Raw genomic sequence first — 16,203 nt, 5'->3', positions numbered from 1 at the left:
TATGTCCTAATTGAAATCAGTGTCAGACTTGAGCAGTTTTTTCCTGTTTCAGCTCCAGTGAAAAAAACCCTAAACTTTGACCAAAATGTTGTCTCACAGATAGTGTAACTCTTTTGTGTCTGACTCTTAGCTAAAAAACATTAATATAAGAAAAGTATAACATCGCATCCTTTTTATAGCTCTGTTCTATATAACAATACTCTGTCAGCAGTCTTTGAGTGTAAAAGAAGATGCAAGTTTTTCTGATTCATTTCCAGGTTTCTTACTGTACTCCTAAGGGTGTGGGCTTGCTTTAAATGTAATATAAGATCTTGTTTTAACAAGCCACCTTCAATGGCAGAGGAAACAATTAGTCTAACTACTGTCAGATTTGATATTATTCTCTTTTGTCTTTCATGCATGCTTCATAATATCTTCAGTTGGCTTCCTGTTCAGATGCAGATCAGTATGGTTATTATAATTCTTATCTGATTCTATCACTGAAAATAACATAAATTTCAGCACAGGTACATGAAGTACTTGCATGCTTAATACAGTAGATGGCAGCATAACTATTTTTAGTCCACAGAAGGTTGTCCCACCTCGTTCTAAAAGTCATTCAAAGAGAAAATAAATATATTTTCTACAGGTACTTATTTTTTACTTATTTTTTCTCTTTTAATATTTTAGCACTTTTAGGAGCAAAACATGCACACTCTTAAAAATAAAACTACCAAAAAGGGTTGTTTGATGTGAAAATGTAGAGCTGCTATAGGCCCCCTGCTATTTTTTTACTTGAACTTATAACAGAAATGGGGGGTGATACGGCGGGATAACATCTTTTCAATCAATTTCAAAGCATGGCAGTGTGCCTCCTATATAATGTAACTGCCATTTTAAAGTATACAGTGTTTTTCAACATTATAAAAGCATCCATGGCCCAGGTTTTCCCATGTATACATGGTTTGGTTATGTTTGCCCCATTTCTGCATCAGGGTCTCCCAGGTCAAGATGGCCCACCAGGACCATCAGGTATTCCAGGCTGCAATGGAACAAAAGTAAGCACTTTTTCATACTTGTTCTTGTATATTCAAACTATAAAAATAAAAATTAAAGCTTGATGCATTGTCAGTAATTCACTGATGTGACATAGACTTAAAGTAAGTTTTGATGTGTTGCAGGGGGAGAGAGGTATTGATGGAATATCAGGCTTACCAGGACTACAGGGACCACCAGTAAGGAAAATATGTGATACTGCACACAAACACTAGTTATTTTGTAGTGTGCTGCAATGCATTTGCCTTTATAATAATGGAACAAATAGTTAATTGAATTCAGTTAATTTCATTTACAACCTCAATTCCAGTGACGTTGGGACGTTGTGTAAAACATAAATAAAAACAGAATACGATGATTTGCAAATCGTTTTCAACCTATATTCAATTGAATACACTACAAAGACAAGATATTTAATGTTCAAACGGATCAACTTTGTTGTTTTTTGCAAATATTCACTCATTTTGAATTTGATGCCTGCAACACATTCCAATGAAGTTGGGACAGGGGCAACAAAAGACTGGGAAAGTTGAGGAATGCTCAAAAAACACCTGTTTGGAACATTCCACAGGTGAATAGGTAATTGGAAACAGGTGAGTGTCATGATTGGGTATAAAGGGGTCATCCCTGAAAGGCTCAGTCGTTCACAAGCAAGGATGGGGCGAGGTTCACCACTTTGTAAACAACTGCGTGAGCAAATAGTCCAACAGTTTAAGAACAACATTTCTCAATGTGCAATTGCAAGGAATTTAGGGATTTCATCATCTACAGTCCATAATATCATCAAAAGATTCAGAGAATCTGGAGAAATCTCTGCAAGTAAGCAGCAAGGCAGAAAACCAACATTGAATGCCCGTGACCTTCAATCCCTCAGGCGGCACTGCATTAAAAACCCACATCATTCGGTAACGGATATTACCACATGGGCTCAGGAACACTCCGGAAAACCACTGTCAGTGAACACAGTTTGTTGCTCCATCTACAATGCAAAGTGAAAGCCACATATCAACACCACTCAGAAACACCACCAGCTTCTCTGGGCCTGAGCTCATCTAAGATGGACTGACGCAAAGTGGAAAAGTGTCCTGTGGTCTGACGAGTCCACGTTCCAAATTGTTTTTGGAAATCATGGACGCCGTGTCCTCCGGGCCAAAGAGGAAAAGGACTGTCCGGATTGTTATCAGCGCAAAGCTCAAAAGCCAGCATCTCTGATGGTGTGGGGGTGTGTTAGTGCCCATGGCATGGGTAACTTGCACATCTGTGTAGGCACCATTAATGCTGAAAGGTACATACAGGTTTTGGAGCAACATATGCTGCCATCCAAGCAACGTCTTTTCAGGGACATCCCTGCTTATTTCAGCAAGACAACGCCAAGCCACATTCTGCACGTGTTACAACAGCATGGCTTCATAGTAAAAGAGTGCAGGTACTAGACTGGCCTGCCTGCAGTCCAGACCTGTCTCCCATTGAAAACGTGTGGCACATTATGAAGCGCAAAATACGACAACAGAGACCCCGGACTGTTGAGCAACTGAAGTTGTACATCAAGCAAGAATGGGAAAGAATTCCACCTACAAAGCTTCAACACGTAGTGTCCTCAGTTCCCAAACGCTGATTGAGTGTTGTTAAAAGGAAAGGTGATGTAACACAGTGGTAAACACGCCCCTGTCCCAACTTCTTTGGAATGTGTTGCAGGCATCAAATTCAAAATGAGTGAATATTTAAAAAAAACAATAAAGTTTATCCGTTTGAACATTAAATATCTTGTCTTTGTAGTGTATTCATTTGAATATAGGTTGAAAAGGATTGTATTCTGTTTTATTTATGTTTTGCACAACGTCCCAACTTCATTGGAATTGGGGCTGTACTATTGGATTGGAGCTGGGCAATATGGCAAAATATAATATCACAATACTTCAACAAGTTTTTTGTGATGCATGATGTGCCACAATATTTATTTTTTCTGACATCTGATCAGTTAAAACAGACAAAGTGACAAATTTTAAAGATACTATCAAAAACTATGAAACCAGTGATTTGTGTTCAACATTTCACACACTACACTGCACTAAATTCAATTAAACAGGACTAACTTTGCTCTTTTCTTAATCAAACAAGCAGTTGGGAGGTGTTTTAGGTACTGTCACATTGTCCCTGCTCTATACACTGTATATTGAGTAGACTGAGTAGATTATGTGTTATTTTTTCGGTATTTATATCTTATATTTTTTTTCACAGGGTATTCCAGGTATTCCAGGAATGAAGGTAGGAAAGTGCACAGTTATGTAGCTCTGATCATGACCTAACCAAAATCTGTTGGTTGAAATTCTTGATTGAAACGCTCTGTATTTTTATATATGCATTTCATTGATCCACAAGTTCTATGTTTGTTTGTGGCATTTATTGAGAGAAATACAAATACTGGCCAGTAACCTGAAATATCTCTTTTTTAGGGAGATCCCGGTGGTTTTATTGGTGGTATCCTTCCTCAGAAAGGAGAAAAAGGTTTTCAAGGACAGCCAGGATTACCAGTAAGTGTGGCCTTGTCAAAGTGTGCACTTGTGCTTTGCATGAGTCAGATGTTAGTGCTGTTATTGTTATCCACAGCAGAATTCAAGCATCTGATTTTTCCTCTAAGGGATCGCCTGGAAACCCTGGACCACAAGGACTACTCGGCCCACCTGGACCACCTGGGCTTAAAGTGAGTTGTCTAATATATAAAAAATGAGGGCCTGTATCACGAGGTTCAAGAGAAGCAAATGATCATGTAAATATTTATATAAAAACACAGTTCAGTGAAGTCACACCATATTTACAATCAATCTTCTCTTTCTCTTCTCTCTTAGGGATATGCTGGTCCTCCTGGTCCTCCTGGTCCACCTGTAGGTGTTTGGTTTAACTAGTAGTACTTGCCTAGTTATTGCTTTAATCAATATGTGCGTAGATAGTAAGCTAAACAGTAACTGTTGTATTTGTATTGCAGGGAACACTAATGTTTATGGGTGCGAAGGGTGACAAGGTGAGTCAGAAGTTTGTGCATGTGCAGTGACTGATGTAACGTCCATGATTAGGCTGTTGCAACCAATTAACTGTCAATTAATTGCTTTGTAAATAATTGCATTTACCAACCTGTGTCAATAAATGGGTCTTCTGCTTTCTTTTATTTACATACATTTCCCTTAGCATAACAGATGAATACATACCCAAATCACATTGTTTGTAGCAAAGTCATAACAGGAAAGTGGAAGCTAACAGCAGTGAACAATAGTTGTTGTCAGCTTAATGTAATTTTCCATCCATCCATCCATCCATTTTCTAAGCCGCTTCTCCGTCAGGGTCGCGGGGGGATGCTGGAGCCTATCCCAGCAGTCTTTGGGCGAAAGGCAGGATACACCCTGGACAGGTCGCCAGTCCATCGCAGGGCAGACAGACAGACACAGACAGTCACTCACACACTCACACCTAGGGGCAATTTAGCATGTCCAATTGGCCTGACTGCATGTCTTTGGACTGTGGGAGGAAACCGGAGAACCCGGAGGAAACCCACGTAATTTTGATCAGCTCAAAGATTTACAATCAGGCCAGGCGAGTATGTTATAATTATAACAGACCTTCACATGATGCCATCAACAGCATCGCTAATTTTATCCCCATGCATATGCTTTTCTAGACAACCACAGCAAAAACACAAATTAGTAGGGTGCCGCACACACAGACTAGCTATGTCCTATGACAGCTGATAATTGACTTAAAAATACGCATATTTTAGGGCTTCACATGTTTCTAGATTCATGCCATGATAGTGATCACTTTAAAAACCTTACAGATTTATCGTTTTGCTCAAGTACGATAGATGCACTGATACGTAATTTCTGGGCCAGTGTGATAACTGATAATTATCACCAAATATTGTGGTGAAGTGATAATTATTGATCCTCATTTTTTGCATTTTAAAACAAGCGTAGTCCATATGATGCGTTTCTATACACAGTAAGTGTAAGAACTCTGAAGGTTGAACACTGATTATCTTTTGAAAGAAGGGAAATTCCTACCACTACACATGCATGCACAATTTGAAAAAAAAGAATGCTGAATTATTGTTTGCAATTATAGGTATCGGACTTGTCTGATCATCTGATATTTTTATTATTATAATTCAACAAAATGGTTTTATTCAAAGTATAATTACAATTTAATTAAAATATTTGTAACAATTCAGATGAAAAAAGGGAAAATAAACATAATGCTTACCTTACTAGGGTGAACAAGGCCCCCGAGGTCCTCCAGGGCCTGCAGGAGCCCTGCAACCATCAGTTGAACATGCTGTGACACATTATGTACCTGGACCACCGGTAGGAGGGCTGTGTTCATAATTTATTTGACTAAATGAATGTTCAAAACAGTGTATTGAAATTTAAAACTGTATTGCTAATACAGTATGTTGCTATTTCAGTTTTATGGGCTTAAGATTTGGTAAGGTACATATATATGAGGCAGTTCATTGTATTGTTTATAGCTAAGATCACTCACTCATGACTTGGGAATACACAGACATGCCATATTGTTTTGAAATATTTTTTTTCTGATCCAAACCAATGTAGTATGCTATAATGTAGTATAGTGTAGTGTACTGTAGCTTAGTGTACCTTAGTATAATAACATTTTAACAGCTAACAAAGAAAGTCTAATTGAATCTTGTAATGCATACAAAAGATGATTTAAGCTTTTGAAACTGCTTGCAAGTTGACACTGCCATGCCAGCAATGCTGTAGTCTGGATGGAAGATGAGGCAAATAATTACTAAATTACTAAAACTGTTTTTGCTTTTTTTAGGGGGATAGAGGAGACAAAGGAGACAAAGGAGACAAAGTAAGCGCTTAGACATGATATATTTTGTAAAGCTTATTTGGATCTTGTTGGTTTAGGTGCTCCTGGATATAAAACAATGCATATTTCCGTATGTCATTTTGTAGAACTATCCGCTGTAATATGTAATTTTTTTCAATCTGGGGCAGTCGTGGGCTGGAGGTTAGGGAACTGGCCCTGTGACCGGAAGGTTGCCGGTTCGATCCCCAGTGCTGACAGTCCATGACTGAGGTGTCCTTGAGCAAGACACCTAACCCCCAATGTGGATAGGGCTGCTCACTGCCCCATACTGTGTGTTTATTCACTAGTGTGTATGTGGTGTTTCACTTCATGGATGGGTTAAATGTGGAGGTGGAATTTCCCTGTTTGTGGGATTAAAAAAGTATCACTTAACTTAAAAGTAGTGACAAATTAGAGAAATCGCTGGGCAATGATTCAATGTTTCGTTTACCAGTGCTCAGTGTACGACGCAGGAATCAAAGGGGAACCTGGACCTCCAGGGCCGCCAGTAAGTAGCGCATTCAAGTTTGCTGTGTTGTGTTGCTTATGTCATGCCTGTTGCAGCTAATTCTAATATTACTGATCTAAATTGTATAGATAAAAGAATATGAATAAGAATATGCTTATTGGGTGTAAACTAAATATGGAAATTCTGGATTGTATTTTTTTTTTCTTAGGGAAAAGCAGGAAAAGATGGACAAGATGGAGCTGAGGTAAGATATGTTTATTTTGTTTTGTAAGCAGCCAAACTCTGAACCACCAATTAACACTAGATATATCTTCAAAATAAAACATTCTTTACTTTTAAAGGAAGTTAATGAGAAGAGAGTTTATTTCAAGCAGTTTTGGGGCATTTTTAGCAGTTCATTCATCATGAAATTTGGTGTGGTCAAATGATGTTGAAAAGTATAAATCAGGAAAAATGGAGATACTAGTTTTTTTATTGGACAGCATTAAATATTAAATAATATATAAAATATTAAAAGTCTTTGTTTCTCAAAAAGGGTGGAAAAGGTGACCCTGGTTTTCCTGGTCACAATGGCTTAAAAGTAAGTGATGACCAATGCTCATCTTTTAACCATCTCTCCTTGTAGCAATTACATTAAATTTAATTACACTGTTTAATGTTTTGACATTAAATTCCACATTCATCTTTTTAATAGGGGGACAAGGGAGAGAGAGGACCACCAGGATATGTAAGCAGGCTGCTATTTTCTTTTCATATTATATATTGTTTTGCTCTGCTCATGCATGATTACAGTGATTGCCAATAGCATACAGAATTGCCAGTGTGTGAATTTCTCAGAATATCTGCATCGTTAAAATACTGTTTGCTTCATTTTTATTTATTTATATATTTTTATTTATTTACTTTTTTGTCAAAGGGTGATGGTGCACCTGGGCCTCCTGGTCCACCAGGCTTTCCTGGGCCACAAGGAGAGAGAGGTAAGTGAGAGATGAGCAGCTGTATACTGTCACATTGGTCATGTGAGCTCCACTCACAACTTTCAGGTATCGCTCTTGTTCAATAAGTTGTTTTAAGGTATCTGTATATGTATTCACTGTTAGGCTGGCGAAAGTTGAAAACTTATTCATTACCTGCGATAGACAAAACAGTTCTCTCACCACACCTGACATTTAAATCTATGCTTTATATGCATCAGTATTTTTTATTTTTTAACTTCAGAAGCCTGATATGTTTTTCAACATACCTGCCCTCAGTAGGGCTCATGTGGCTGAATGCAAATAAAACCTCACAGCAGAGTTCCAGCATCTAGTGTGAAGCCTTTCTAGAAGAGTAGAGGCTGTTACTGCAGAAACATTTTATTAATAACCTTAACTTGGGGAAAAAAACATTGAATGACAAGGTGTATAAAACTAGATGTGGTGTAGTGACAGCCACACATCCTTTCAGACCCATAGTGCTGTCATAGAGTTTTGGAAGGATGGACAAACACCTGGTCTCACGGGATATACGTATGTCTGACCACTTTTTTGCAGAGCCATAAATGGCCTCCTTTAAACTAACATTGCGATTATTTTGCCTTTGACTGTATTTGAGGTTTTGATTATTTTTAAGCTGTCAGTCATCAGCTCGATTTATCTAGATAGCCTCCTTCAATTACATGTCCTGCAGTACGTATACTCGAGATGTCAGCTGAGCTGATAATAGTACGTAGCTTCAGGTATGTTATGCTAGCTAACAGCTAGCTAGGTGGCTAGACAAAGCAGCTAGCTAATGCAGCCTCTAACATAGCATCAGGTACAGCTAACTAGCTAGTTATAGATGTGGCCATTCTCGTATAGTTTGGTGGATAAAGCAGGCATTTTTTCCCACCCAAAGGCCATGACAACTTGAGATCTCTAGCCAGCACATCATGACAACCACAGAAACACATCAACTGCTTTATCTAGCAAGCGCTCTTCACTAGCCACTTAACGCTAGCTAGCTAATCGCATGAGGTACCTAGCTAGCTAAAGCTACGTACCATTATCAGCTCAGCTGACATCTCGAGTATACGTACTGCAGGACATGTAATTGAAGGAGGCTAGCTAGATAAAATGCCCCTTGACAGTACCCTTGTCCCCCTATATCTTCAGGCACAAGGTTATGGGAACTTCTACTTAATAGCCGGCAAGTACACAATCTGCTTTATCCACCAAACTAATGTTATAGGAGACCAGCCCCAGCTACAGCTGTAGCTATGTACCTGAAGCTGTGTTAGAGGCGGCTTTAGCTACCTGTTCTGCCCACTCATAAACCGGCATATGTTACTCTTAAATCTCTATGTGCTTTTCGATATTAATGCGTGCCATCACAGAAGTGTAAGTCCAACCCCATACAATGACAGACCCTGTTTTTTGGACTTGGTAACAGTCTTTGCCTCTTTGATTCAGAGCACATGGCATCCATTTCATCCCAAAGTCATGAAATACTGGTTCATCTGACCACAGTACACTGTGTGAAGGTTCCCTGAATGTCTCAGAATAAAAATGCTGGGGTTTCCCTGAATAGACTTATTATGATGTCACACTGTATGTTAGGGAAACATAGACCCATGTATACAAATTCAAAGAAAGGTCCTTGTTTAACCTGTTTCATCCAACAAACAGAGAGCTTTTGTCTTTGACGTTCTTAACTAACTAAAGATGCAACACTGGTCTGCTCTGCCTCAGGGTGGTGCTGTATTAACCAGTTAGGCCTTCATAGAATAGCTACTGTAACATGTACTCTAACTATATGCCTGGAATACTGCTGTAAGACTTTGTATGCTATCACATATATGGAAATTTGATAACTTGCCTAATTTCCCTAAGACATTGGTGGAAAGAGTGAATTGGTACTCATTTCTTAAACTGAAGACAAGAGATGTGTGAAGTCTCAATTAATGTGTGGAAACGGGCTGTTAAACATTTTGTTGCTGTTGAAGCTTGCATTTAGTGCCACTATGGAGAGTGAGTAGCCAGCCAATTCTGGAGCAGTTAAAAAAAAAAAACAAATATGTGGGACTCTCTGAATATTTCAGGGGTATATTCATGAATGATGGTTCTTGAAACACTGCCATCTGGGGGTTAGAGAGTCTTTTAATAATGTTATGCACCATGGCAATTGAAATATCCAAATCCCTTTCTTTTTTCTGTGGAGAACAACAATTTCAATAACTTTTTCAAGCATTTGGTGGCAAACTGGTGACTAGGCCTTTCCTGGATGCTGCTTTTGTACCAAGTTGTCATTAGAGTCACCTGTTGGCATCATCTGTCAAATCTGTAAAATCAAATCATTCAATTATTTTTTCCTAGCCCAACACTGCTCCATCCAAATCTTTCTGGAATATGTTGCAGATGTCGACCATGAACATGAAACATCTTGTTTCAATTTTTAGAAATCACTGCTTTCTTTTTTATTGGTTTTTCCTTATTGTCCCAACTTTTTGACTGATGCACATGTAGTTACTAGAAGCAAATCTCAGTGATATTATATGAATGTCATGTGTAAACAAGGCTAAAGACAAACTCATTTTGCAGTTAATGTTTGTTTAACATATATTTTTCCAGTGTAACATGATTTTTTTTTTTCAGGCTACCCTGGGCAGCCTGGAGATCCTGGTCCCCCAGGTAAGAGCAGAACTTTGATGTCTCATCTCTAGTCAATTGTTTTAAGTGGTATAAAGTCAAAAGCTTCAGCTTTGCTGAATTTCCTTACTATTGCTTGTCAAACTTGTTTGCCTAATGCTGTTTTCTCCCCTTTTTACATTCCTAATTGCATATAGGCAGGCACCTTGAAGGCCCTCCTGGAGAGAGAGGCTTCCCTGGAGAGATTGGCCAGAAAGGAGACAAAGGTGTTGATGGAGAGCCTCTGAGGGGACCTCCAGGAGCTGATGGAGCTGCTGGTCCACCTGGACCTCCAGGACCACTAAGTAAGTGTTGCCAGGTGTTGCCAAAAAAGAGAAAAAATGCAGTACAAAATACTGAAAAAAGAACACAGCAAATGTTATAATATGAATAGTTGCTTCATTACAGCAAATCCAGCATTTTTACCATTTTTAACCTAGTCTATATCTGCCACACCTGTAGCACATGGTTGATTACTGTAGACAACAAATATTTTTATAAATCCATTAAATTTATATACCCATTGAAATTATTGTCTGAGGTAATCAGACAGCACCAAAGCTGTAACTAGTTTGTTGTATAAATGATTTTCTGTTGATATTTTCCAGTTATGTTGACATTCTTTTCCTGTAGGTGAACCGTGTAACATAGAACGTGGGGATCCAGGCCCCCCCGGACCTCCTGGGTTGCAAGGAGAAATTGGACAGAAAGGTGAGAAGGGATGTATTTGAGGCCCTCGTTTGGTATTGAGTATGGCTGTCAGTGCTAATGTGTTAATGCTTGTGATTAATCTGGAAGCCTTAACACATTCATTTTTTAAAATGCAAATTAATCACATACCAAGTTTCGCCCCATAATTCCCATGTGGATTTACCAAAAAGCGCAAATATAAATAAAACGATGACTGAGGAAACATCCCCTAGTGTGCTGAATGGCAAGTTTCCAGATGGAAGTTCAGATAAAACTAAAGTTACATCTGGAAATGGATGAATAAAAGTCACCACTATAGGAACACATCGCACTATGGAATCTACCATTTGAGCATATGCCCTGTGCAGTGTACATTATACAGAGGATAATCACAGTGGCTCTCCATGACAGGGTTTGTCGAATGCTTTACTTAATTGAATTCAGAACCATCAGCCAACTGTGTTTTCACACTGTGGAATTAGACCTCGGCATTTAATCCATCCGTGCCATGAAACACTGACATGCAAACAATGAACACACACACTAGGGGGTAGCCTAGACAAGTGCTGTAAAAGTAGTCAGCAGACATTTCAAACACAGTCCTGCAAACACAGCAGAGCTGAGAGTTCAATAAGACTCATGGTCAAGAAAAGGAGACACACGGCCAGGATGTACCCAAGTTCTAGAATTCAACTTTCGAAAAGATAAAGCAGGTCCAACACAACAAAGACACTGAAGGCAATGCTGGCACAGCAGAAGCACAATTTAGCCATGCCTTTTCACTGCCATACAATTAATGAATTCTTTTATTGAATTCTGTTTTATCTTCCCTCAAAAATACAATAAATACTATTTAAATTTCATGATTAATCCTGATTAATCACAGCCTATAAGTGTGATTAATTTGATCATTTTTAAAATTGATTGACACTAATGAGGCTACTTTTTCTAACAATGTCAAGTAATATTAGGGCCATGATGTATTGGTTGGTCTTTTTACTCTTAGCACTGAATAAAGTCATGTGAAATGCTCTTTTAAGAGTTGAATTTGTGTACTTGAACTAGTTTAATGAATTCAGTTAATTAGTGTAATTGAGAATAACCTGAATGAGTTAAGTACATATAAATAATTTAATTAAACAGGACCTGTTGTGCTTTCCCCTTTTCTTTAGTATGTTATATGGCTTTTTAATACATGTAAAGGGTCTGCAGTTACAAGGCTCAAAGTACACACCAGAGGGAGTAATACTCTCGCACAGAAACCACTTTTCTCAGCTGCCTGATACACCTCATTGAAATTCCAGCCCTTTTCTTTTGTTACAAGATGGCAATCTCATAACACAACCCCTATTGCCTTCCTACTGGCAAGCTGGGTAGCGCCAACAGATAAATTTGGGGGATGAGGGAGAATGGTCTGGGACTGTTTTTTAGGGTCTGAGCTAGGCATCTTAGTTCCAGTGAAGAGTAATGTTAATGCTACAGCACACAAAGACATTTTAGACAGTTCTTTGCTTGAACTTTGTGGTAACAGTTTGGGGAAGGTCTTTCCCTGTTCCAGCATTACTGTGCCACTGTGTACAAAGTAAGGTCCATAAAGTCTAGGTTAGATGGGTTTGGTGTGGAGGAAATCCAGTGGTCTGCACAGAGCCCTCACCTCAACCCACCTAATAACTTTTAGGATGAATTACATTAATTGTGAGCCAGGGTTTTCTAATCCAACATAAATGCCTGACTTCACAAAAGTGAAAAACTATTTTGATGGAATAGGTACAAATTCCCACAGACACATTTCAAAATCTTGTTTAAATTCTTCACAGAGGAGTGGGGGCAGTTATACTTACTTTTGGACAAGTAGTGAAGTGTATAGGCCTTGTGTGCATGTACAGTCATGGCCAAAAGTTTTGAGAATGACACAAATATTATATTTTCACATGATCTGCTGCCCTCTGGTTTTTATGTGTGTTTGTCAGATGTTTTTATCACATACAGAAATATAATTGCAATCATATATTATGAGTAACAAAAGCTTTTATTGACAGTTAGAATGAGTTAATGCAGCAAGTCAATATTTGCAGTGTTGACCCTTCTTATTCAGGACCTCTGCAATTCTCCCTGGCATGCTCTCAATCAACTTCTGGACCAAATCCTGACTGATAGCAGTCCATTCTTGCACAATCAATGCTTGCATTTTGTCAGAATTTGTAGGTTTTTGTTTGTCCACCTGTCTCTTGATGATTGACCACAAGTTCTCAATGGGACTAAGATCTGGGGAGTTTCCAGGCCATGGACCCAAAATCTCTATGTTTTGTTCCCTGAGCCATTTAGTTATCACCTTTGCTTTATGGCAAGGTGCTCCATCATGCTGGAAAAGGCATTGTTGATCACCAAACTGCTCTTGGACGGTTGGGAGAAGTTGCTCTCGGAGGACATTCTGGTACCATTCTTTATTCATGGCTGTGTTTTTAGGCAAGACTGCGCGAGAGCCGATTCCCTTGGCTGAGAAGCAACCCCACACATGAATGGTTTCAGGATGCTTTACAGTTGGCATGAGACAAGACTGGTGGTAGTGCTCACCTCGTCTTCTCCGAACAAGCTGTTTTCCAGATGTCCCAAACAATCGGAAAGGGGATTCATCAGAGAAAATGACTTTACCCCAGTCCTCAGCAGTCCACTCCCTGTACCTTTTGCAGAATACCAGTCTGTCCCTGATGTTTTTTCTGGAGAGAAGTGGCTTCTTTGCTGCCCTCCTTGAGACCAGGCCTTGCTCCAAGAGTCTCTGCCTCACAGTGCGTGCAGATGCACTCACACCTGCCTGCTGCCATTCCTGAGCAAGCTCTGCACTGCTGGTAGCCCGATCCCGTAGCTGAAACACTTTTAAGAGACGGTCCTGGCGCTTGCTGGTCTTTCTTGGGCGCCCTGGAGCCTTTTTGGCAACAATGGAACCTCTCACCTAGAAGTTCTTGATGATGCGATAGATTGTTGACTGAGGTGCAATCTTTCTAGCTGCGATACTCTTCCCTGTTAGGCCATTTTTGTGCAGTGCAATGATGACTGCACGTGTTTCTTTAGAGATAACCATGGTTAACAGAAGAGAAACAATGATGCCAAGCACCAGCCTCCTTTTAAAGTGTCCAGTGGTGTCATTCTTACTTAATCATGACAGATTGATCTCCAGCCCTGTCCTCATCAACACCCACACCTGTGTTAATGGAGCAATCACTGAAACGATGTTAGCTGGTCCTTTTAAGGCAGGGCTGCAATGAAGTTGAAATGTGTTTTGGGGGATAAAGTTCATTTTCTAGGCAAATATTGACTTTGCAATTAATTGCTGTTAAGCTGATCACTCTTTATAACATTCTGGAGTATATGCAAATTGCCATTATAAAAACTGTAGCAGTAGACTTTGTAAAAATTAATATTTGTATCATTCTCAAAACTTTTGGCCATGACTGTACATGGATTGAAGCTCAGGTTCTCCCAGTCTGCACTTCTGAATTCACTGCAAAAGGGGAGGACCCACAAGGGGAACAAAACCTCTAGAGAGCTCCCAGCTCTGCACATTGTAGTATTATCCCTGCTCCAGCACACTTTACTAATCTCAGTAGCTAATTATTAAGCTCTTATTGGGTGTCAGTGTGTTAATCAGTGTGTTAGAGCAGAGAAACACTCAAATATAGGACAGGGACCTTTTGCTCCTCCAGAGTATGGGAGAGCATGTTTTGTCTTTTTGTTCAAAAAGTTCAAGGCACAAGCGGTTAATCTTTACAAGTCTCTGTAATAGAGGAGTGTCAAAGTGTGCCTGTTGCAGTCATACACAAATTCACCAGTGCTATTGTAACACCTTAGGGGTGCTTCTGCAGGGTATGTAACAGTGCTCAATTTAACTTTAAAATTTGCTTGCTTTCTTAGGTGACCAAGGAGACACTTGCACACAATGTTCTGCATTCGGGCCTCCAGGTTTACCTGGTGCTCCAGGACCAAAAGGACAGCAAGGTGAGGTTCCTTTCCATATGGACATTTTGAGCAATAGGTAAACAATAAAAAAGGCTTCAAAGAAGTTCAGTGAAATTCAGTTTAAAGGCCCCAAGTCATGGAAAAACAAATGTCCTTCACTTTTATTAAATAAAAGCATGATGTTGTGTGTACCAAGTTGTTAAAGTACCACTTGAGACAGCTAAGTATGCTGGATTTTTTTACATTAAAAGAGAAACGTTTTGTATTGGTGGTTTTTGCATCTTAGTCAGCACAAATGTATCTTGTTTTACACACATTATTCATCAGACTTTTTTTGTATTAGGTTTCCCTGGCCCTGCAGGCAGTAAAGGAGAAAAGGGTCAGCCTGGACCTGTTGGAGTTCCTGGAGACCCTGTAAGTGGTGAAAACTGCAATTTAACAAATCCATTTCATTTATACCTCATTTATACAGTTGCTAGAGCTTTTCCGACCTTTATTTACACTACAAGCATGGGTGAATGCTGTCTCAAGTGAATATCTGTGCTTGCTATTTTAAAATTTAATTTTATTTGTACTGATATTTTGTGTACTGTTCTGGCTTGTCTGTGAATGCAGCCAGCATGATCCTCAAAGCTGAGCAGGTTCAGCTAACTGAACACTGCTGTCCTGGCCCTCCCTCCTAAGGCAGCTTCTCTCTTGTTGCCCACTGGATGTCACTTTAGAAATCCTTAGTGCAGCAGCAAAAGTGTCAGACTCAAAGTGTCAGAGACTCAAATTGCCCTTGTGGGGCAGTAAAATATTGAATAAAATGCAAATGATTTCTGAACAATGCTGCAAGTGATAATTGTTTTATTTTCTTTGCTTTAATGACATGCAGTTTTTTGGTGTTTTAACTTTTTTTTAGCAAAAATGCTCACCTTCCAGTACATATTACATCTTATGTTTCTCTCACAGTTTGAAAACAAACCTCTCTTCATCTTGTTTTTTGACTTAAGGGTAGTGATGGTTCCCCAGGTTTGATGGGTGCTCCTGGGGCACAGGGAGCGCCTGGCGATATTTATCTGGCACCACATCTGAAGGGAGAGAAGGGCCTTTCTGGCCTCCCTGGCAGCAGGGGATTACCTGGTATAAATGGACTTCCTGGGAAAGATGGACGTCCTGGGCAGCCAGGACCTAAAGGAGAACCAGTGAGTTCTAATGGGCATCATATCCTTATAAATAGTTAATAGTTTGCCGCTTTGTCTTTATAAGTTAGGCCTATCATATAACAAAATATTTTTTATTTCTCCATTTGTTATTTCTTATTTCTCCAAAGGCCAGAGTAGGTATTAAGGGAGAACGTGGTCCAGATGGAGATCCAGGTACCCCTGGACCTCCTGGTGAGAGGGGACCTCCAGGTCTGCCAGGGATTGGTCGGCCAGGAGAGCCTGGAGAGAAAGGCAGTCCAGGACAACCTGGAGTGCCAGGAAGACAAGGAATACCAGGCTAGCATTTTTTATTCATATATTTATTTATTTACTTACTTAGTTGCTTACTTTGTTTATT

At 39.5% G+C, this 16,203-nt stretch overlaps 1 protein-coding gene across 1 annotated transcript in view; it reads left to right on the top strand.

Moving 5' to 3' along the window:
- col4a1 (collagen, type IV, alpha 1) overlaps positions 1 to 16,203 on the top strand; it is a 61,237-nt gene that overhangs the window by 26,732 nt on the left and 18,302 nt on the right. Inside the window, exons 6-26 of the mRNA XM_017704697.2 lie at positions 975 to 1,037; positions 1,161 to 1,214; positions 3,274 to 3,300; positions 3,489 to 3,566; positions 3,674 to 3,736; positions 3,882 to 3,917; positions 4,019 to 4,054; positions 5,295 to 5,387; positions 5,869 to 5,904; positions 6,356 to 6,409; positions 6,579 to 6,614; positions 6,906 to 6,950; positions 7,065 to 7,097; positions 7,287 to 7,347; positions 9,982 to 10,017; positions 10,173 to 10,319; positions 10,648 to 10,725; positions 14,614 to 14,697; positions 15,002 to 15,072; positions 15,654 to 15,845; positions 15,974 to 16,142. Coding sequence (XP_017560186.1) covers positions 975 to 1,037; positions 1,161 to 1,214; positions 3,274 to 3,300; positions 3,489 to 3,566; positions 3,674 to 3,736; positions 3,882 to 3,917; positions 4,019 to 4,054; positions 5,295 to 5,387; positions 5,869 to 5,904; positions 6,356 to 6,409; positions 6,579 to 6,614; positions 6,906 to 6,950; positions 7,065 to 7,097; positions 7,287 to 7,347; positions 9,982 to 10,017; positions 10,173 to 10,319; positions 10,648 to 10,725; positions 14,614 to 14,697; positions 15,002 to 15,072; positions 15,654 to 15,845; positions 15,974 to 16,142 — 1,492 coding nt within the window. The remainder of the gene's footprint in view (positions 1 to 974; positions 1,038 to 1,160; positions 1,215 to 3,273; positions 3,301 to 3,488; positions 3,567 to 3,673; positions 3,737 to 3,881; positions 3,918 to 4,018; positions 4,055 to 5,294; positions 5,388 to 5,868; positions 5,905 to 6,355; positions 6,410 to 6,578; positions 6,615 to 6,905; positions 6,951 to 7,064; positions 7,098 to 7,286; positions 7,348 to 9,981; positions 10,018 to 10,172; positions 10,320 to 10,647; positions 10,726 to 14,613; positions 14,698 to 15,001; positions 15,073 to 15,653; positions 15,846 to 15,973; positions 16,143 to 16,203) is intronic.

This window comes from Pygocentrus nattereri, chromosome 6 (genome assembly GCF_015220715.1).
Source record: "Pygocentrus nattereri isolate fPygNat1 chromosome 6, fPygNat1.pri, whole genome shotgun sequence".
Classification (NCBI taxonomy): Eukaryota; Metazoa; Chordata; class Actinopteri; order Characiformes; family Serrasalmidae; genus Pygocentrus; species Pygocentrus nattereri.
This window is presented reverse-complemented; position numbering and strand designations above follow the sequence as displayed.